Source organism: Sceloporus occidentalis, unplaced genomic scaffold (genome assembly GCF_023333645.1).
Source record: "Sceloporus occidentalis isolate IW3139 unplaced genomic scaffold, rSceOcc1.0.p SCAF_8, whole genome shotgun sequence".
NCBI classification, from domain to species: Eukaryota; Metazoa; Chordata; class Lepidosauria; order Squamata; family Phrynosomatidae; genus Sceloporus; species Sceloporus occidentalis.
In genome coordinates, this window is record NW_028316988.1 from 21,133,998 (window position 1) to 21,156,917 (window position 22,920).

Genomic DNA, 22,920 nt, shown 5'->3' on the forward strand with positions numbered 1-22,920 from the left:
ACCTCTGGTTAAAGACAATCAAAGAAGGAGACCCTAGTTGTATTTACACCCTTGCTTTCAATACAGGAATGATTGTAGTCCATCTCTAACACAGAGAACATCTTCCACTTTGATGTGACTATTGGGGAACCCAAGAATGTTTGTCCTGGAACTTTCCACTTCCGTAGATTATGTCCCTAAGGAATCTGGGGCACTGGGTCTAGACCCACTGTTCGCATGGTGCACTGCTGACGTACTTTGTCAATTGAGATGGCAGTTGAGATGGCAGTGACCTCCCTCAGTTAGGATTACAACACACCTGTAAGGTAGGCTAACTGGAAAAGAGCAAGAGAAAACATGGCTGACTCCAGACAAGCAGAGTTTTGTCTGTTATGGATGGGGGGCGGAGGATCAGTGGTCACATGCAGGTTTATAGAAACCTCTTTGTGGTCAGTAATGAAGTAATTTATACATATTTCCCCTCTTCCTACACAACTAGGGATAATGGGAAGGAGGAGGTAGAGGTTTCTCCAGCCCTCCCAGGCCCAGCAGTCTCCAGCAACTGTTTTTCTGCTATCACTGTCAGGAAAAATGGTGTGTTCTGGAGGTGGGGGGAAAAGAAGTATCCTTCTTCTAGTTTTGAGATGCAGATGGAGTTAGCAATGGACTAAGACCCTAGTTGCCATTGCTCTGTCAAATTCAACTCCAGAGGAGATCTTGGAAGGGGACATCATGCTGCTGGTAAGCATGGCCAGATACAAAAGCAGTAGGCTCCAAAAATGCAACTGTGTTTTAACTGAAAGCAGTTACTGATGGTCATGAAGTCTTAAGAGAGGCAATTATAGAATTATAGGACTGTAGACTTGGAAGGGGACCCCTAGGCCATCAGGATCTCTGGTCATTGCCTTTTTACTGCTTCTCAGCTAAATTGGACACACTGGGTCTCTAACCCAGGACTATCCAGTATGCTCCACCATTCATTTGGGATCCTTTTCTGCTTGCCTCTTGTAATAGAATTATAGAATCCTAGAGTTGGAAGGGGCTCCATTGGGCATGGAGTCCAAAAATCCTGTTCTTTGGAAGAACTCAGCTAGAGCATCTCCCGCAGGGAACTGTCCAGGCTCTTCTTGGATGTCCAGAGAAAGAGACTCCACCACCTATCTTGGCAATGGGTTCCATTGCTTGAACTGCTCTCACTATCAAGAGCTTCCTTCTGATGTTCAATCAAAATCTCTCCTCCTGTAATATAAAACCAGAAGACCTGGTCCTATCCTCTGGGGCAGCAGAGAACAAACCTGCCCTGTCCCGTCTGTGACAATCTTTGAGGTATTTAATGAGTGGAGGAGGGGAAAAGACCCAAAGAGATACTGGGAAGCTACTGGTGTCATGGGGAAGGGGCATGACCCTCTGGTTGGATGGGTTCAAAGCCCTCCACCCAACCCTACATTTCACCTGTGAAGGGATATCAAGGACTGGCAGGATGGGTCTCAGAGCATCTCTTTTTCCTTCCGTTTCTCACCTTCTCACCTTGTTTGCATGTAGCATGATGGGCTTTCTTGGGGGAAAATCCACACATTTAATTCTTTGCATTCCAGCCTTTACTAAAGCTCTTTCGTTTTCAATCACACCACCTTTTGTTTTTTTAAATGCAAATCTTTTTAATAAAATTAAAGAAACAAGCTTAAAAACACCTCCCCAACCCTTGATCCGTTTCTCTTTTTTTTTCCCCTCTCCTTCTTCTTATTTTCTTTCTTTTTTAAAAACCCCATGGCTTTGATGATTTCCTTTGGGTTGCCTTTTGGTTTTTTGATTTAATTTACAATTTTGGTTTCAAAATGGTGGCTTCTTTTCTGGGGCTTGTGGGTTCATTTTTGGTTTGTTTTCTGATCTTTTGATTTCTTTTTTTAATTCTATCACTTCTCCATCTCTTATACGTAGCTTATGTCCCTTTTAACATCCCCCCATCAGCCCCCTCCTCCACCCCCTTCCTCTGCCTCACCCTCTGCTGTTCCCAACGGCCCCCAGTCTCCCAAGCAGCAAAAGGAACCCCTCTCCCATCGCTTCAACGAGTTCATGACCTCCAAACCCAAAATCCACTGCTTCAGGAGCCTAAAACGTGGGGTAAGTTCTCCTCCAGATGTGCGCGTGTGTGTCTTTCTTGCTCTGTTTTCTCTTCTCTTGTGATTCACTTGTGCATTCTGTCATGACGTGTTAGGAGAACTGATGTAGTTTCTTTCTGCCCACCCCTTCCCATTGACCTTTCTTATGTGCTCTGTTTGTATGTTTTGAATCAAGAGCATCGAGACGGGATTCTGAGATATTTTAAAAGATCCAACAGTGAAACCACAAAATAATTGTGATGATGGCTACTGATCCTGTTGGTTCATTCCAACTAAAGTAGACCCCTTGAGTCAGTAGTTGAGTCGATACATAGATAGATCCCATTGAGTCAATAGGTTTGCTCTATTGACTCAATTTAGGCTAATACAGTGGACCCTTGTTATATGCTGGGGTTTAGTTCCAAGATCCCCCGTGGATAACAAAATCCGTGGATGCTCAAGTCCCATTAAATATAATGGCATAGCAAAAGGGTGTCCCTTATAAAAAATGGAAAATCAAAGTTTGATATTTGAAATTTATATTTTTGATCATTTTCAAACCGTGGATGCTTGAATCCGTGTATAAAAAATCTGTGTATAAGAAGGGCCAACTGTAATAATAGTAGTAGTAGTAGTAGTAGTAGTAATAGGCATTATTAATATATTTTAATGTATTTTAATTACTTTTATCTTTTGAACTATAATTTATTCCTTTATGCAATCTGTTTTAATATTTTAATAATTTAATTCTGTTTAAGGTAACCTTTTTTTAAAAAAGAAATAGTACTGTTCTTAATCTTGTAAGCCGCCCTGAGTCCCTGTTTTGGGGAAAGGGCGGGATGATGATGATAATAATAATAATAATAATGATGTGCATTCTGTATTGCAGTTAGGAATTTGTAACCAAGAGGTACGGATCCGCAACCTCTCCCAGTTCAATCATTACATGATGGCACTATCATAAATGTCCCATCTCAAGCCCACCTTAACAGCCAGCAACCGGACTGGGCAAAGGAGGTTTGTCCAGCTTCCGATCAGGGTGCAAGTTGGAAGATATTTCCAGTTCCTTCCTGCCAGTGCATGAGGTTTCAACAAGGTTTTGCGACAGGGCTCATGCTTCTGATTGTTGCAGACCCTGCTGGTAGGAAGGGACTGCAAACATCTCCTTCTGGCTGAACATGAGCCAGAGGTATGATGTGGCAGCTAAGAAAGCCAATGCAATTCTAGACTGCATCAATAGGAGTATAGTGTCTAGATTAACAAAAATAATAGTGCCACTCTATTCTGCCTTGATCAAACCTCACTTGGAACATTGTGCCATTGTGGACACCAGATTTCAAGGAGGATGCTTCCCAGTGGTCAATTTCTTTTGTTCCAAAATGACCCCAAATACCCTCTAAGTGGAATCATAGTGTTGTAACTGAAAAGTGTGAAAGGGTCTGAGGAAGGAAGAGGGTCAAGTTTAGCAGGCAAAATTTCAGCAGGACTGGCAGAAAAACATCCCCCCCATGAAGTTTTTAGAAAATTCCCTCATACCAGAGAATAAGAGCCTTGGAAACAAAGCTGGAGAGTAGCACCTTTCTCTATGCCTTATCATATAATGTCATTGCGCTTCAGTTCTCTTCCATGGGAGAGGGTTGTAAATGTGTGCCTTTCTTTTAGCTGGAAAAATCTTTTTGTCAGAAGATACGCTTTTACAAACTTCTCCCATGGGAAGAGTACTGGAGTACTATAACGTCATGCGGCAAGGTGCAGAGAAAGCTGCTACTCTTCAGCACCATTTCCACTTTTCCCTTGCGATAAGGCTCTAAATCGTGAGTCTTTTACTTGCAGCTGGAAGACTTTGGCCCCCTCTTGTTTTGTCTGAGATGAACCAGGCTGTCCCTATAAATGTCCATGATGAAAGAGGTCACTTTGTCCACTGAAAGAGAAAGGCAGTGGGAGTTGGCAGAACCCATGAACCCAATTGCATTCAGATTTTTGTGGTTTCTATTTTGGAGGAAGTTGTCTACTTGATTCTCTCCTCTCCTCTCCCTACTACCCTCTTCACACCTTCACCATTTAACTAACGTTCCCTTTTTGCATCTAGGAATGCTTTCTTCAGCCTTCGTTGCATTTCACTTTCTCTTCCTTGTAGTTAGTAATTCTGTCCTTTCTTGTTAGATGTTTCACCTTAATACCTTTTTCAATCTTCCTGTAGTGTATTTGCAGTCTTGACATCTGAGATAAATTCAACCTTCAATATTATTTCAATAGACATATCTGGATTCAAGTTCATTGTTGCTTGTGGTTGTGTTTCTGTGCTTTTCAAAACCGGTACATACTTAATGGTCTTATAAATAAGATGAAATGATGTTGCAGTTTCCTGGGGCTAATTGGTTTAAGGGCTGCTTTCCATGTTATAGTCTGACAGCTCGACAGTGCACCCTTGAGTCTCATCTGTGTTGGGAAAATATAATGTAAATTAGCCATCTATATAGTTAATTTAATATTAACTTATACTATCAGTATAATCATATCACTTCCATTCACTGCACAAGAAAACCCTGGCTATGGAAAGCTAGTGTCCCAGAAGAAGGCTTTTTGAATAGTCCTCTCTTGGTGTGCTAGCTTTCTGTATGCATGGAGTTTTTATTTTTGTTTTTCATTAATGTAGAAAGCATTGAAACATGAAATGCACTTATCACTTTACCTGCTTTTTTGACCTGACTCCTGGACATATTAATCTCCCAATCCACATTTATGTCCTGATACCTCTTGGGAAACCCAAGACACGATAAACTGTGTGACATGTGCAGATGGCACCATCTCCATTCTGGCTAATTGGGCAGATTAGGCAGAAGAGAGCCAAAGGTCAGGTACTTGAAATTAATGTTGACTGGCCTTATATGTAGATATGTGGAAGATTTTCCATGACTGGACACTGTGTCTCCCCAAACATTCAACTGATGGTGCATTTGTCATGCCCACTACCAACTTAGAAGGGTTGTTTGAATTTGGTAGACAAGAAAATTGGGCATAAGTAATTCGCCATCCAGGGTGACAGTCCAATATTTTCTGGTGCATCATCTCCTGCTTGTTTTCATGGGACATCCAAGTCTTTTCCTGAAGCAGATCCTGGAATTTGGGGGGATTTCCCCCTAGTCAACCCACCCTGAGGTTGTTTCATGTGGCATGCTTTTTTTCAAGGTCAGCTGATAGCAAAGCATCATAACTAGAGCAGAAATAATTCTTGTTCCTTTGATGGCAGACATGGAAAGAACTGTTGTTGTGTTTTGACGGTGGTGCTGAAAGTTGCATTTTTCATCTCCCTGGACTTGTTGAAAGAAATGACATCCGTGACCTTGTACAGTCCTACATTGACTAGGCTTTCTGTAAAATAAAGTATAAAACTGGGCAGTGTGTATATTTTAAAATAGACATGGCTAAAATGTACATGATTGGAAAAAACATGTAGAAAACACATTAATTTGGGTAAATTGTACATTCATACATTTGGAGAAAGGTGTTAAAATTGTGCATTCAGTGCTGTAAGAAAACACAAATGCCAATATGAAGCAAAAGTAGGAAGAAAATTCATGGGATTCAGTGAAACCCCATGAAACAGAACCAAACATTTTCTTTTCTCACCTGCATTCTACTCCCAATTCTCCTTTGAAAAATTCAATTGCAAATAGTCTCAGATTGGGTCAATATTCAAGCAAACATTTGATATTTGACAATGTTTGACATTTGACAGCCGGAGATTTTTTTTTTAACACAAAATTACAGCTGACCTTTGGCATCTGCCTCACTGACCATAGGAATTTGTAGGTTTTGGATTAACTGGGGTCTTTTATTTCGTCCGTCACAAAGTCGGAGAGGAAAATAGTCAACATTTTGGCAAATCAAAGATGGTACTCATGGGAACCAAAATGGAAAAGTTGCCACAAGTGCAGAGCTTGCCAGGGTGGGGTGGGGATTTTGGCAGGTGCGGGGAGCATTTTCAACTTGTTTGTACTCCCCCTCCTTGGCAATTTTAGATCCAGACGAGTCCTTTTTAAGCAGCAGGAAGTGAGCAGTTTCTAAAAAGGTTTCTCATGGACATAAAATGGATAAGGGTAGAAGGGAGAAAATGCCGACTCCACTCTCCCTTCAGGCCTTTGGAGGCAAAATAATTTTTTGGATTACAGTCCAGGAGGGATGCATGTGAGCCATGGGCCACCCTTTGCCACTTCTACCTTAGGGAGATTATCTGAGAGCCTTGTCACATTAAAAACAAACCTGGAAGGAAATCGGAGTGGAGCACATTTATCTTTTTGTCTTTGCATGACATCAAAGCACTTCAGTTCTCTTCCAGTCGTAAAAGCATGGGAGAGGGTCATAAAAGTGTCCCTTTTACCAAGCTGGAAAAATCCGTTTGGCAAATAGGAGGTTTTAACATTTCCCCCATGCTTTTATGAATGGAAGAGAATGGAAGTGCTTCAGCATCATGCGGTGACAGAAAGATAAATGTGCTTCCCCATGTTTGCCTGCCGAGTTGTTTGTAAAGTGATAAGGCATTGATTCTCCACCTCCAGCCACAAGGCCTCCAAAATCCTCATCCTGATGTATTCCAGACATGGGAGTGACTTCTGGGTGTGCCTTGGTGATGATTAGAATATAACATGGATGCAGGATTCAAGCAGAACTATTGATCTGCCTTTTTTTGCTGTAGAGACAGTAAATGTAAAGGTCTTTTCTTCCCTTTCCCCCCTTTTAATGTGTGTGTTTTTCTCTTGCTGACTCAGCAGCAGTCTCAGTCTTTGTATTTTCACAAAGAGCTCATGAAGAGGACTTTAGGCAAGCCCACCTATGCCCTTGAGGCTAGGGAATATGTTGTAAGTCTGTGTATGGTGTGCCTGGGCCATACAGTCGCTGCGCAGTCACTGGCGCCCACTTACAGCGTTGCAAGAGGGGCGTCCTTTTTCTCTGCTGAAAACCAAATGCGCCAATGCAAAATTTAAAACAAATGAACAAACCGATAAACAAGCCTGCAGAAGTATTGCAAAATCCACACCAGGAAGGCTTGCTTTTTTTTCTTTTAAGAGAATCTGAAAAAGTTTATGTCTCTTTATGTCTCTTTAACCTACCACCATCACCACCACCCCAACAAAATAAAGAGACAATGATCCGGAACGGGAAAAATGAGTGAACCAGGCCTGTAAGACAAACAAACAAATAAACAAACATAAAAAAGTAAAGTGGAATTCCCTTTGTAGGTCTTTGCAAAAAGTGAGAATGGAAGAAGAGGGAAAAAGAGAATATGAGGCAAAGAAAAAGTATTCATTTGATATATAACTATTACAGAGTTGTAACTAGAAGGCTAGAAAACCATAACCTCCAAATCAGGAATTCCTAATCTTGCGTGCCCCCAAATTGTTGCACTACAAATCCCAGAATCCCTGCTTTGATGGTTTGAGGTGAATGTTTAGATGAAACTATTCATTTCTTAGGGAGTCCCAAGGAATCCTGGCCCTCTTGCCCGCTGTAAGTGAGAGTCGTAGTTTGTGACTATCCAATAACACAAAGACTTGCTGGCTTTTCATGCGCTCTGGTGTGTTATTGCCGCTTGTGGCTCGTAGGCTTCCTCCATCTGCTCCTTGCATAAAGTGTACGTGAGACCCATTCCAGGGATCTGTACCCCAAAAGGGTTTGTTATCTTGAGGGTGGGGGTGTTTTGCATCTCCTGAACCTGTGGCTAATTAGAAATTAATTAGCAATTGCTTGGGAAGCGGAAGCCCCCAGCCACTCTGCCCTCAATACTCTGTGGTGATGCCCAACATTTCCTCTCCAGTTGGTGTTGGACTACTTCTCCTATAATCCTCAGCCTGTATGGCCAACAGTCGTGGATGATGGTGGTGGTAATCCAACCTCTGGAGGTCCCAGGTCTCTTAGATTTTATGGCAGCATTTGCAACGTTTTACGCCACTTGAGACACCTTTGCAACGTTTGCAACACTTGCAACGTTTTATGCCACTTGAGAGACCTGTTGGTCCAAAGGCAACTTGGAAAAGTGTTAAGAACCTGCAGTTAATTAACCAAAGCATACTAATTGCAGCAAAAAGTCTCACCAGTAATAATAAAATTGACTTCTGCATCTCAGCCTTAACAAGGACCAACACTTTACTAAATTAATGTCCTATGGATTTGTTTTGATTTATATATTTGGAAGATGTATCTGGTTGTAATCCTGTGTACATACACTTACTTGAGGATAAGTCCTGTTGAACCCAATGGGACTTATTTCTCAAGAGACATGTATAGGGTCACACTGAAATTATCTTTACAAATGCCAAAGGGATGTAGAGAATAACACACTCATTTTAAAAACAATGACAACGGAAGAATATAATCCAGCCAGAGCTGAAGACTTCAAATCCTCTTTCCTTTCATTGAGGCAGCTCTAAGCACCATATTAGCTTTTAATGAAACTGAATGCTTAGCACTGTCTGGATGGAGCTCCAGCTACATTATTTGAAGAGGCATTTTAATGCTTTAAGTACATTAAATTTTCTTGCTTCTTCCTCACCTCTTCTTGACTTGTTCATTGTTGTTCCCATTTTACAAATGGGACCCGAGACAGGGAGATTTGATGACTTTTGCCTAATATCACCAAGTGAATCTCAGCTGCGAATAGATTTGAATCCAGGACTCAGAAGGTTCATTATTATATCTTCTAGACCAGTGGTTTTCAAAAACTGTCATTTATTAAGGAAAGATCATATACACACTCTCTTGAAAAGTAATCCTAGCATGGGAGGCCAGCCCAAATTTATGGGTACATTTTCCATCAGTGGTGGAGGTTATTAACAAGGCTACTGGGGAGCCAAGTTCCACAGCGTCCAAGTACCAAAACCTTTTGATGAGTGGGGATGATGGTTTTATATTCCCCCTTCTTTACACATCCCTGTTTCCACTCAATCTAGCTGCAGCCCTCACACTAGCTAGGTGTAAGGAGGGTGATGGGGGTAGGATAGATTTTTCATGGTGTCCGCATATTGTTTGAGTCACAGTTGTCATAGAAGCATAGCATCATGGAAGTGGAAGAGACCCCAAAGGTCACCCAGAATAATTTCTTGCCATGCAGGAAGAAAAAATTAAACCACTCGCAATAGTTGACCCTCCAGCTTCTGCTTAAAAATCTCAAAAGAAGGAGACTCCACTATAGGACTCACAGGAGGCAGCATCTTCCACTATTGAACAGCTCTCACCATCAGGACGTTCTTCCTAACGTTTAGGTGGAATCTCTTTTCTTATTGTTTGAACCCATTGCTCCATATCCTAGTCTCTGGAGCTGCAGAAAACAAACTCAATGTGACAACTTTTAAAATATTTAAACGTGGCTATCATATCGCCCCTTAACCTTCTCTTCTCCAGGCTAAACATACCAAGCTCCCTAAGATGGTCCTCATAGGGCTTGGCGATTTCCAGACCTTTCACCATTTTAGTCATTTTTCTCTGGAGACACTCCAGCTTGTCAATATCTCTTTTATATAACCACTGTTCTAGTGTTCACTGAGTCCTGACAAATCCATTTTGTTTTTAGTTTGAGAAGTGGTGTGACGTAACCTCATAAGAGATGAACACTGAACTGCAAATCTGGTTCAGGTCTTCCGTTACCATAAACTCACTAGGTGAACTTAGGCAAGTCATTCCCTTTCAGCCTCAGCCTTCCCGTTGGCAATATGGGGATAATAATTCTCACTTGCATTATAGGATTGTTGTGAAAGTGCTAAGATAATGCAAATGAAGTGATTTGGAAGACTCAGAATTTGCTATATAATAAATGATGGAGAGGGTGCAAGTATAGGACTTACCATTTACTTTTTTTCAGTCAGGAAAATTCTACTTGAGCCTTTTGATCGTATTTTGACCACTTGGCATCTGTGATATTTTAAAGAACCTTTTACCACTTGGTGATTCGGTTCATATTGCTTTTGCAAACCTTTTCAGCATTTTGGGGGATGATGCTGGTTGTTTCTATTAGTTACAAACCAAAGCCAAAAACACTCTATACCTCACTCTTAGTTTCCCCCTCCTATTAGAAAACTATAGGCATGCTATGTGTGTCTTGGCCTTTAGCATTTGCTGGGTTTACAGCAAAATGATAGTGTTAGTTGGCTGGCAGTTCTGTGGCCTTGGAGTAGTTTTGCCTCTAGAAAGTTATATTTGCCTATAGTGCATGTAGCAAATATGTTGTATGCCTTTTTATAGACCGCTTCTGTAGGTGAACCAGTTTCTCTCTTCACCACCACTGTTGTCTGTAAAATAACATCCAAGAAGCCTCTCAACGTGTGCCAGTCATGTCTTTGCTGAAGTTCACAGGAGTGCTAGAGCCCTGGGGTGGGGTGGGCTGCCACCGGCTGCCAAGATTTCATTGAGTGGGAAGTTGGGGTGCTAAAGGGGAACAGGTGGTTGTGATGCTGTACTGCCCGCTTCTGGACAGCTAGTCAAAGATTTTTAGTGTATTTCATTTTATTTCATGCTAGAGACAGGCAAAAGGCCACATCATGGTGTGCATATGCTCCAACTGTCTTGATTTGGCAGAGACAGTCCTGCTTAATCCCTTTGTCATCTCACTTTCTCAGCTGCTTTTAAAATGTCCCAGTTTCTCTCTCCTCCTCCCACTTTACCCCTTTGTCCTTGGGCTACTTCAAATTGCTGACCACTGAGTTAAAAATGCAAAATGCTAAGTTAACGTAGCAGAAGGCAGAGAAGAAGTGGGGATGGAGTCTTGCCATTTTGGTAGGATCAGGCAGAAGCAAACTGTTGCAGACTCCCCTAATTTATCTGCTCTTCCTTATTAATTACTTTTACCATCTTGACCATGCATTGATGTTGCTTGGCCATGTGTGTCCCAGTTTTCATCACTGAAAGCTGAGGGTGTGGATTACTTCCCCCACTCTAAAGAAAGATAACACATATGTGAGATTCATTTGTACATTGGCTGCAGTTCTCCATGGCTCAATGTAGCATAGTCATTCTGCATGTGGTCCTATGCTAGTCTTAACCATATACTACCCCCTGGACTTACTGTGCAGCCTTTGAATCCCACCCCTCAACATGATCATTCCATGTCAGGATCAGAGAAGCATCTAACTGCTACAAGTTTTATAAATGCAACTTGTACAAATACATTTGTTATGGCAGGGCTGCTAAGTTCTGGGTAACATATGGAGCAAAATGGAGCTGGATGCACTGAGAACTGTTGGGGTCCCCCATTATGCATCTTTTGCAGACAAGAATGAAGATAATCCAAATAATTCCTATGACAGATTAAAAGTAAGGGGAAGGTAAAATAGTCCCGCTCTTGAGTAATGCAAGCCAGAAATGCAAAAAGCATTTCTTCAGATGGAAATGTACTATCTAGTTCCACAAATGTTGTGCCATTCAAAGGCTTGCTGTTCTTCCAGTACATTAAGAGGGGATCGAACTATTAACCAAAAAATAGTCAACTCCTATATAGGATGTAGCATCAGCACATTATGCAACTCTCCCCCCCCCCCCCCCCCCAGTTCTACAACCTCCAGGTATTGTGGAAAGGGTTGAGAAAAACGCCTGATCTGATAATGCTACAAGTTTTGTGAATGAAAAATGAAAAGTTCCAAATACAGGGCTGACGTTTTCTATGGAGCAAAATGGACCTGGAGGCACTGAGAACTGCTGGGGTCTACCAGAAGTCTCAGCACTGCAGTAATCGTTGTGCATCTGCCTACAGTGTCATAGCCAGATGCTCCTTTGATCCCTGAGCCACAGAATGGATCAGAATGGGTGTGTGGGTGGTTGTGGGTGTCAGAGGCTGTACAGTAGATATGGGAGGTGGGCTTTAGACTCCCTGCAGAGAGAGGAAGGAAATAGCAGCCTGTGCAGTGCCCCAAAAGGAAGTAACCAGACATAATGGAAACTTATCCATGCATATGCCAATAGTGCCAGGAGTGAAGGGATGCCTTTTGGGAAAAGGGAAAAGGGAAAAGGATGATCTCAGAGCACAGAACTCTGGTGCCACAACAAACCACAGTCCCCAGAATTACATTGCATTGAGACATAGCAATTAAAGTGGTGTAAAACTGGATTATTTCTCCAGTGTGAATGCAGCCCTGGTTGCTTAATTTTTATTTTTTTATTTTTTGTTGTTGTTCTTCACCAAGACAGTTCCAAACTCCTGCTTTAAGCATCTTTCCCACTCAGTTGGAAAGGGGTGAATGGGTGCCATTTGGGAAAAGAGGAAAGGATGATCCCAAGATGCCTTTACAGACAGAGAAAAGCCAAGTGTGTCCGTGAGACCTGTGCGCAGGTGCCACATTGCTTGCAAGCATTCTATGTGAGGAACTGTTGCACCTAAAAAAATAGACTTCCTTTTCTCCCACCAAAAAAAGCTGACATGTGCATGGCAGTTAGTCTAGAATTATGGTGGTGGGGAACTATTTAGAGAGAGTGGTTCATGTGGCCAGAAGGGGAGCAAATGAAATAATGAGGACATTGCCTCAGAAGCAGAGTTTAAGCACTCAAAGACAAGGAGCAGGCAAAGTAAGCCAGGGAATGTAGACACAACAAGTGTAAGAGTTCTGGGATTGATCGCTTTTCAGTGTTGCTCTGCAATGCAAGACATTTGAGGACTGAAGGAAATATTTCATTTGGAGAGATAGGATTCTTATTGGGGAGTAATGTCCCTGTTATGTTCCTGCCCATTGCTACATCCCTGGGGTTCACATTGCTGCAAAGTCACCTTTCCATGCTGAATGGCATATGTTGGGAGATAAACTTGCCAGGTCCATGAGCAAAATGGCAGCTGGTTCATAGTACTTTGTGCCCCCCTTGCCTCCCAGTCTTGTGAACTTTTGCACAGATGTGTGAAATGCAGTGTCCATTTTTCACAAGCCCAGTGAGGAGAATGTCTGTGTGTTCCCATGCTTCATTGTATTACAACCATGGTACCAGTTTGAGTTCCTCATCTTCTGATGCACACTTATCTTTCTCTCTCTCTTTTTTCTTCCTCGTACCTCTCCGTTTTTACATGAAGCTTTCTCTCAAGCTGGTAAGCACAACTGCAGCATGTTTGTCTTCTCTCTGTGTGTGTGGTGTTTATGTTTTGAAATCATACTTTTATATCTGTTTGACTTGCCACCTGACAAAACAGCAATCCTGAAATTAACTTAATTCTTCTGTTATCTTTTTTTTGTCTCATGCTTTAATATTTATCAGATAACTTTGAATATGCAGGTGTGGAATCTAATGGAGGTGATCTTGTTTTAATATTTCTAACAAGTTGCTAAAAAAATTAACTCTTTAATTTTAGTAGTTTAGTTAACTTACATTTTTTTTAATTTTTAAAAACAATGATCCAGGGCTGTAAAAATGTAGCAGATTTTATTTCTATTCTGATTTTTTTGTTGCACCTTAAAATATGTCCTAATTTTTGTTAATGTTAGCATGGAAAAGAGAGTATACTGTACTGTACTCTGTAAATTGTAGACAAGATTTCAAGTATTTAAATAGGGCTATCGTATCACCTCTTAACTTTCTCTGCTCCAGGCTAAACATCCCCAGCTCCCTAAGGTGTTCCTCATAGACATGGTTTCCAGACCCTTCACCATTTTAGTCGCCCTCCTTTGGACACGCTCCAGTTTCTCAGTGTCCTTTTTGAACTGTGGTGCCCAGAACTGGACACAGTATTCCAGGTGGGGCCTGACCAGAGCAGAGTAGAGTGACACTATTACTTCCCTTGATCTAGAGACTATACTTCTGTTGATGCAGCCTAAAATTGCATTGGCCTTTTTAGCTGCCACATTACTCTGACTCATGTTCAACATGTGGTCTACTTGGACTCCCAGATCCCTTTCACACGTAAAAGTCTCTCGTTCAGCCAGGTGTCCCCCATCCTATATCTCTGATTTTCATTTTTCCTCCCTTAGTGCAGTACCTTCCATTTCTCCGTGTTGAATTTCATTTTGTTAGCTTTGGCCCAGCTTTCTAGTCTATTCAGTTCATTTTGAATTTTGATCCTGTACTCTGGGGTATTAGTACTCCTCCTAATTTGGTGTCATTTGCAAATTGATAAGTATGCCCCCAATTCTGTCATCCAAGTCATTGATAAATTTCCATAGAAACTGGTTGCTTTGAGCTGGGGAGGAGTTGCATGCAATGACAGTATCGGTCCTAGACAGCTCCCCAAGATGGTTGTGAGCTGTTCTCCAGGCATATAAACAATATAACAATGATAATGAAAATATATATATTCACAACGTGTTCTTCAATTTATCCCCCCATCAAAGGCTGATATTAAATGACATAGCTTAAAATTGTACAAACTAAATATCTATCTAGAACTAAGCTTTATATCTTCCAAATAATCTATCTGAATGTTGTGAGATATTATGTTAGATTCACCCACTTCTTCTCATCCTAAACCTTTATGAATACCCACATTTTCCGAGCTGAATGCAGTTTCCTTAAGAAATAAAATACCATTTTAGATGCAAAATCAACTTTCTAAACTTATTTTCCTTGATTTACACAACCCCAGGTATTTTCATTAAGAAAATCTTCCATTCTTGTCCTTGTATTTCAAAGGAATCACCTTCAATTGTTTCAGATAATTTGTTCATTTCGGAGTCCTCAAGCATCTTTAATATCCAAATGTCAACATAATGTGTTTCTTTTAGTTTCCACATCTGTGCGAGGAGAATTCTTGCCGCTGAGACCATGTACAGAAGTATTTTCCAAAATTTAGATCTTTTTTTTGTTTGGATAGATTGAATCTTGTTAAGTAGATATTTTCCAGGGTGAAATCATTAGAGATGTTCAGTATTTTACACATTTCATTATGAATCAGTTTCCAACCACCAGACATGTCCGCCAGATGTGGTACCAGGTCCCAACATTTATCTGGCATTTCCAACATTTGGGATCATGATTTTTATATCTCCTTGCTAATCTAGCTGGAATTAGGTACCATCTGGTTTCCATCTTAAAATGATTTTCTCTGATATTTTGACTTGGGTAATTCTCCCCCCAACTTCAACTGTGGCATTTGGGTGGAAACTACATTTTTCAGCCTTGAGTAGTATTAGTATCACTAATGTCTCACAATCAAACTCAGTCTTGACTTGTAAAAATAGTCAACTCCATTTAATTTCAAAACTCGGGAAGAATGAACCTTTTCGAAATGTCTCAGATAAAATAAAGCAGGGGGTGTGGAATGGCTCAAAATATGGTAAGAAAGAATACATTATAAATCTGGAAAACAAAGAGGTGTTAGCAACCTTTTCAACTTGGCCAGATTCTGGTTATGTTTAATTGGAGTTGCTACCTGAAAAAAAGAAGGCTTTGCCAATAGACTGATCAGTCAAGCCATTGGAATGGCTGATTTACCAAGTAATACATTGATTAAATTAATTTAGGAGTTGAAAAGAATAGTTTCTATTAAAAAGAGGACTTCCCTTGTTTTTAGAGGATGATGATGACGACATAATAAATAATAATAATAATAATAATAATAATAATAATAATAATAATAATACATTTATTACCTGCCTCTCCTTAGTAGTGTGTTCCTTAGTAGGCAACATCTCAGAACAGGCACCTCCTCTGTGCAAGAGGAGTGCAATTGGGAGGGAGGTTGCCTCTTAAGGTGACATTCATCCTTTGTCATTTTTCGTCGTTCCTTATAATAACAGGCTGAAGTGGTGAGAGTCAGAAGGTCTTAAATGGCACTGCAGAAAAGCAAGAAGGGAGGTGCCTACATGTATGGGGGACCCAGAGGAGTGTAATGTATGATGGCTATGTTCAGTTGCCATGAATGCCAGTTGGAAAACTGGACAATGGGGATGAGGGGTACAACGGACAGTCCTGGAGGAGGGTATGGTTGGCTGGAAGGAACACTGAGCAGAGACTTTTGCGTTGGGAGGAGAGGATATCCTGCAACAATTTGTTGCAGATTTAATGTGGGCCATCTTATTTTAGTCAATAAAAAGTGTTTTTTTTTTTTAAATTCATTAATCGAACCAATGAAACAAAAACCAAGAAAAAGCCATGTAGGTATGGTTGCTTCAACCTCCTAAATATTAGCATTTCTGGTTAGAAGCTCTTTTTGCTAGTGAAAATTCAGTAAGCCACAGTAAGTAATGTTTCAGTATCTCATGCTGCAACGAGGTGGGCTGTAATTGTTTTAAGAAAGCTATCATTGTCAGAGGTCTGTCCCTAGTTTCCTTACAGTAGCATTAACTAAGGATGTCAGGGACATGATGCAGAAGCAGTCTATCTGATGACATCTTGAAATTTCTCCAGCAAGACATGTAACAGCTCAGAAACATTGATCCTCCCCTGTCCCTTCCTCCTCCTCCTCCATTACTCCACCAATATCTCTCATCAAATAGGTTGTGCAGGTTTTCAAATGTCTACAGTGGACACCCAAGAAAACAGCTTCTGGTACCAGAAGAGTTAGTATTTCTTGCATGAAACAGAACTCTGATAAATGGCAAGGCAGCAAGGACAAGTTTGATTATGATGGTGGTGGCAAAACTCTTCCAAGGGCTTTACAAGAAGATCCAGCATCCTTCTGGGACTGCAGTGCTACCTCTTTCCACCAGAGGTATTCCTTCTTAGGAGTTTATCACATGGGGACCATATGTACCTCCATCCCGATAATGATTAAAATGTCCGCATCCCACGAAAGTGCGCAAATAAGTGAATAATTTTCACATGCAGAACGTAATAACACATTAGAGGCCATTACTAAAGCAAGAAAGAGGGTAAAATGCGCGTTTGGTTTTCACACAGATGTGTGTAAATCCTGTTGATGGTTTGGGCATCGAGTTTTTGCATGTGCACACAGAAGAATTAGTTGCATCACCAGAAGTCACCAGAGCACACATGGGAGCAAACAAAATCACCCAGAGAAATAAACAATTTTATTTACACAATTTTCTTTATAAAAATATACTGTACTGTCCCTTATTTTCCCAGAAATTGTATCCGATCTAAGTAAAAAGAACAAAACATTGCCCAAAAGATCGGAAAGTTTTTTTAAAAAGCATAAAAGCTTGCTTTCCTCTTGGCATGACAACAAAGCAGCACCGGAAGTAAACTCGCTCCAAGGAAGCATGGGAAATCTGACAACAAGTACAAAAAGTGTGAGAATCATGTGAATAAACCGCAAATAGCTTTCAAACTGAAGCAATTGCGCAAAGAGAGAGAGAGAGAGAGAGAGAGAGAGAGAGTGTGAGTGAACCAGAAATGAATTCACGATATTTCCTCCAAAATGACCAATTGCTGGTTGATGTCTCTTTCTGGTCAGATTCTTAGCGGTTTGTGCACAAGGTCTTTGTGAAAACCAACCATGCAATTGCACCTAAATCACTGGATAATCACAGGCTCTTCCCCTTTTAAACTTCCAATTTTCCCCATGTGATAAACTCCATAGAGAATATATATTTCTTTGCAATATACCTACCTACTCCTGTTCCTCTCCCCTTGCTCTTTGTTGGCCTTGTGCTGTGTGTAGGGTGGTGGACCAGAGGATTTCAGCAATCTCCCCCCTGAGCAGAGAAGAAAGAAACTCCAACAGAAAGTAGATGAACTCAACAAGGACATCCAGAAGGAAGTAGATCAACGGTAAGAACAGGCAAAACACAGAATGGAATGTGTGTTGTGTGTGTGGAATGCATTTTTGCTTTGTTACTTTACTGCATTCCCCCACCTCCATCTCTGTGTCTTTTACCTCTCCCCTTTTTCTAACCCCTTCTTGGGGCGTATTTTGTCTACTTTGTTTTTTAATCACTCCTCTGCGCATCTTGCTCTTGGAGGTTCACCATGTGTTTTTATTGCAGAATGCAGTTGTGGGCATTAGATGGTTTTATAACACACCATGGTTTCAAAACTGTACATCACATTAGCAGCATCCTAGTTTTAGCAGGAGTGTAGCTAGGAAGGCTCCCCCCCAAGATGAGTCCCCTGTGAAATTCCCCATCAATCTCCACGTTTCTAGCATTGACCTGATTTAAAACTTCAGTTGAACATTTAGAAATGGTTTAGGCATCCAAAGAAAAGAGGCAGGCAAAGTGACCAGGGAAATACAGACACAGCATACAGCAGAGTCCTAGATGTGAATGATTTAACATGTCTGACTCTCTGCATTAAAAGAAATTTGACGACTGAAAGAAAAATTTAGGAGGGGTGGGGACAGAATTATTATTTTGCCTACCCTTTGTATCAACAGCCCAGGAGGTGATCCAGGTTCAAATCCCTACTGAACACCTGCTGAAATTCCCTCCTCTACACAGCCATTAAAGGGACACCAGCCCTCTCATTCTGACAGCCCTACAGAATCCATTTTGGGGACACTGACTAGGAGGAAGCTGGTCTTTAAATAAAACCCTCTCTCATATCTTTGAGAAACAGTGCATTTCACTCTAATGTTGTCTCCAGGCCTCCTTTGCCCTGCCTTTGTGAGATGAAATAGGTCAGGGAGCTGCTATCCATGAGATCCCCGCAGAAGGGGTTATAGACCAGCATTTGCAAAAGACATAAGAAAGGCAGATCTTGAACAACCTTCCTCAGGGCATAACTGTGTGGAAAGCCATCTGGCTTCTCAGCCGCCACTCTTTGCCCTGCTCTGCATCTCCCTCTCCATCATGCACAACCCGTTTCAAAACACACAAAGGATTGTGATTGTCTGTGCTTTTTACTGGTTGGGCTGTGAGATTTATTGCTTGGAGCCTAGCAAAGAGCTGGAATGGTTTTGCTGAAGAAAGACAACACTTTTGGGGCCCTCTGTTTTTCCTCACTTCTTCAGATGTGATCTATCAAATTCACATTTTGTATCTCAAGTCAGATTTATTGACAACTCTAAATGCTGTCAGGAAGGATAGAGGAGCACTGAACATCAGCAGGTTAAGACTCTGCCCTACAATGTTAACAGGCTGTTTCTAGGGCCACATACCCTACCTAAGGAATCATAGAATCATAGAGTTGGAAGAGACCACAAGGGCCCCCTGCCATGCAGGAACTCTCAATCAAAACATACCCGACAGATGGCCATCCAGCCTCTGCTTAAAGACCTCCAAGGAAAGAAACCTGTATTTCCAAACATCTCCATGGTTTTAAATATAGTTACCTTGCTCCTACGCCTTAAAGTCATTTAATATTTAAACATCTGAATGGCCACAGAATGTAACTAAATATTGTAAAAGCACCGTGTTCGTCTATTTATTTAAATTGTTTGTTACCTTTGTATTTTCTGCCACGAATGTCAAGGCACATGTGTGTTGATGTGCCTTTAGGTCGCCTGATGACTTATAGCAACCCTATGAATTTCACAGAGGCAAAGAATACTCAGATGTTATTTTTCCAGTTCCTTCCACTGAAATATAGCACCTAATATTTGTTAATGGTCTCACATCCAAGTACTAACCAGGACTGACCCTGCTTAGCTTCCACAATCAGATTTGATCTGGTGCCTTTAGAGTATTTTAGGCCCCTGATTCTCCTCCTAATCTCCACTTTATCATTTCAGCTACAACCTGGTGAGGTAGATTATTAGGCCAGGAAAGAGAGCAACTGATCCAGCAACATCGGTGGGTTTTGGGTCCAGTGGGGACTAGAAGTTTGATCTTCCAGGTCCCAGTCTAGTACTCTAGTCACAGTCACATTCATATGTTTTGGCCTTGTTGAGGCTTTTGCCATCTGTTTGAAGGGATTTGGCTTCCTCTTCAAGCTATACACAGGGTGGTCCTCTCTGATAAATGAGAAGCAATCTGAACAGATGACATTTTCTTTAACTGTAGTGAGAAGAGCCTTTATCAGCTGTCATTTGCGACTGAGTGTGATGAGGTTTCTGAGAAAGGCATGGTTTTAGGGGAAACCATCGGAAAAGAGGCAGTTTCCCAACTTGATTGGGCCGCTCTGGGTGAAGCCAACTCCAGGACTGCTCAGAGTTTGTGGGCTACTGGGACTTGCATTGATTTCTGTATCTGTTCTGAGGCTGGCTGCCACATACACACTTCCTTTTCCAACCTGTAAATCCGCAAATGAACAGATCGTCTCAGACATCACAGGCGCCGGGTGTTCTGAGCTCCAGACAAGAAAATGTGAAGCCTGCCTCAGATTCCCCATTACTCAGGCAAACAGGGAGCAAAATGATTTTGGCCACAACAAGGCTGAAGTGCCAGGTAGCCAAAGCAACTGGCAGACCCGAAGCTTTCCGGGCAGCAAGCTCCTTTTCTTCTCTTACGGGAACTTCTCTTATTCAAGGCTTGGCTTTTCCTTCAACCTGACTGCCAGGCTGAGCTCTAGATGCAGTTAAGATTTCCACATCCCATGACCTGTGGAAAACATTTAGCCAGACTGGTGGTAGTGGAGTCTCCTTTCACTGGAACTGGGCCCTTAAACAATTAATTCTATCCAGCCAGTCCTCAGTGATTTCCCCATCACTGGCTAAATGGGGCCTAATGCAAAAGGCATCAAGCTGACTCTCCTCTGCTGCTGGACAGTTGTTAATGCAGACAAAAAATCCAGAATCCATCTGTCTGATGGCAAAGACCAAAGTCACTCCAGGTGTCAAAATAATATGGCTGTTTTTGGGCATTATGTACTTTGATTCAGGGAAATGTGTGTTTGTGAAGAACGTTTGCAGTGTTACCCCTGGCAGCAAAATGTCTTCGACTTGCATCTCATCTACTTACATCAGACTGCATGCTTGATCTGCTTCTTTCTGGTGTGAATATTAGCATCGCTGAATAGAGAAAGGAGGGTTCATAGCAAACTCGGAGGATTTCAGCATGAGTGCAACTTCCACCTTGCAAAAAGGGCTGTAACTTAGTGAGAGAGGAGCAGACATTCTGAATGTGGAAGATTCTGGGTCTGGATTCCCTGATCAGAAGATGCTGAGAAAGATATTCCCAGTCAGAGTGGACAGTCTTGGGCCAGATAGTCTGTCTTGGTAGTAGGCAGTTTCTTTGTTCCCATTGTTACAGGAAAAGCAATATTTTTATGCAGCTCCTTCAAAGCCATTGCTCAAAACTTTTGCACCTCTGGATCCCTAAAGATGTAGATTGCTACTTGTTTGTTATAGCTTCTCCTGGATAGCTAGAAAACATTTCATGCCAGTATGGTATTGCAGACAAGTGTCAATATCCTGCATCAGTAGATATAGCTACATTGGGGGAGCCGTTGTCATAGTTGTGTCTTCCAATGCCAACCTCCCAATCTAACAAAGGTTTCTGAGGCATTGTAGATCAGAGTGCTGGGAAATGATGACTACGGTATTCTTCTGGTCATTGAGGCAAGCAGATATGACAGGACTCTCACAGGTCTCAGCTGCCTGTTCTCAATGCACCCCACAACCAGAGGAGCTCTGCAGGTGTCATTTCTCAGGGCTCTCACCTGAAGCCCTTCAGAAACCCTTCAATTGGGGCACTTCCTGGCTTAAGATGGAGGCTTTGGAGGTCATGTTTGGTCATTAACAACTAAATGTGAATCCCAAATGTTAGGAGATTGTTAAATCCATTTCTTGTTCTTTGTTAAGTCCATTTCTTGTTGTTTGTTGTTGTGTGCCTTCCAGTTGTTTCCAACCTATGGCGACCCTAAGGGGTTTTCTGGGCCTGAGAGTGTGTGACTCACCCAAAGTCACTTACTGGGTTTCCATGGCTGAACAGATTTCCAGAGTCATAGTCCAATGCTCAAACTGTTACATCATGTTGTCTGTCTTGTCCAGCTTATGATCTCCTCAATATTGAACAGGATGCCAGCTAACACGGGCATGTCCCAGCATTGTTATGCTGGATCCCAAGCTGCCAACAAATGCCAGAGCCTCAGGATAATCCAGATCGGTTGCAAGGGTTGTAGTTGATGGGGAAGGGCCATTTGAGTCACCTGGAGTACTTTGATAGCATAGCAAGATAATACTGTACCATTGGAATGGAAGAATAGTCCTGTAGAGATCTTCTTGGGTTACTTTTTGAGGACATCATATCTCCATTCCATGTGACCCTTGTTTTTTTTTGGGGGGGGGGGTGAGGTGAGGCTCTTTTCATGTTAGCCCAAACTTTCCAGAAGAGCAATGCCACTAGGGAATGCCAATTGGGTTGGTAAAGATGCTGGCTCACATGACCAGTGCCAGCATCTTCTGTCTCAGCCACTGATGCTTTGCTTTGTTTGTTGCAGAGATGCCTTAACAAAAATGAAAGACGTCTACATCAAGAACCCACAGATGGGGGACGCAGCCAGCGTGGATCACAAGCTAGCTGAACTTGGGCAGAACTTGGAGAAGCTGCGACAAGAGGCACAGAAGTTTGAGGTATGGCAATGAGCTGAATGCAGTCATCACAAAGCTAACAATCCCTTGGAGATCTTGATCAGTTAAACCAACCATTTAGCTCCCTTTTACATGTATTGATAAAGAAAAGTACAATAATAGGACAATATCATAGGTAAAACAGGGACAAGGATTAGGAGGAAATAAAACAAGAAAAAGAAGCCAATTAAAATCAGCAGTTAAACCCAGAATATAATACCACACGATAAGGCTTGTAGTGGTGAATCCAGTTATCATTAAGAATCGTGAAAAGCAGGAGAAAACAGGGTGGACTTCACCTGGAGGATCAAACAGGCAAATGTCTGTGGAAAGGGAGATCCACAAGTTGGTGTCACTGCTGAGAACAGAGGAACAGCCATGGGGCTTGAAAGCAGTACATGTGAAAAGGACCTTGGGGTCTTAGTTGACCACAAATTAAATATGAATCAACATTGAGATGCAGTGACCACAAAAGTCAATGCCATTCTAAGCTGCATCAACATTATAGTGTCCCTATTGAAGGAAATAATA

The 22,920-nt window shown here is 41.7% G+C and overlaps 1 protein-coding gene across 24 annotated transcripts in view; it reads left to right on the forward strand.

Annotated features, from left to right (window-relative positions):
• The window catches only part of FNBP1 (formin binding protein 1), a 120,328-nt gene that overhangs the window by 80,032 nt on the left and 17,376 nt on the right, over nt 1–22,920 (forward strand). For 6 of the 24 annotated variants that reach the window (XM_089535216.1, XM_089535200.1, XM_089535201.1 and 3 more), the window contains 6 exons: nt 1,918–2,100; nt 6,848–6,937; nt 13,120–13,134; nt 13,302–13,337; nt 17,602–17,711; nt 22,260–22,392. In XM_089535216.1, the coding sequence (XP_089391342.1) occupies nt 1,918–2,100; nt 6,848–6,937; nt 13,120–13,134; nt 13,302–13,337; nt 17,602–17,711; nt 22,260–22,392 (567 nt within the window). The remainder of the gene's footprint in view (nt 1–1,917; nt 2,101–6,847; nt 6,938–13,119; nt 13,135–13,301; nt 13,338–17,601; nt 17,712–22,259; nt 22,393–22,920) is intronic. The other 18 variants (XM_089535208.1, XM_089535209.1, XM_089535211.1 and 15 more) reach the window with 13 other exon arrangements.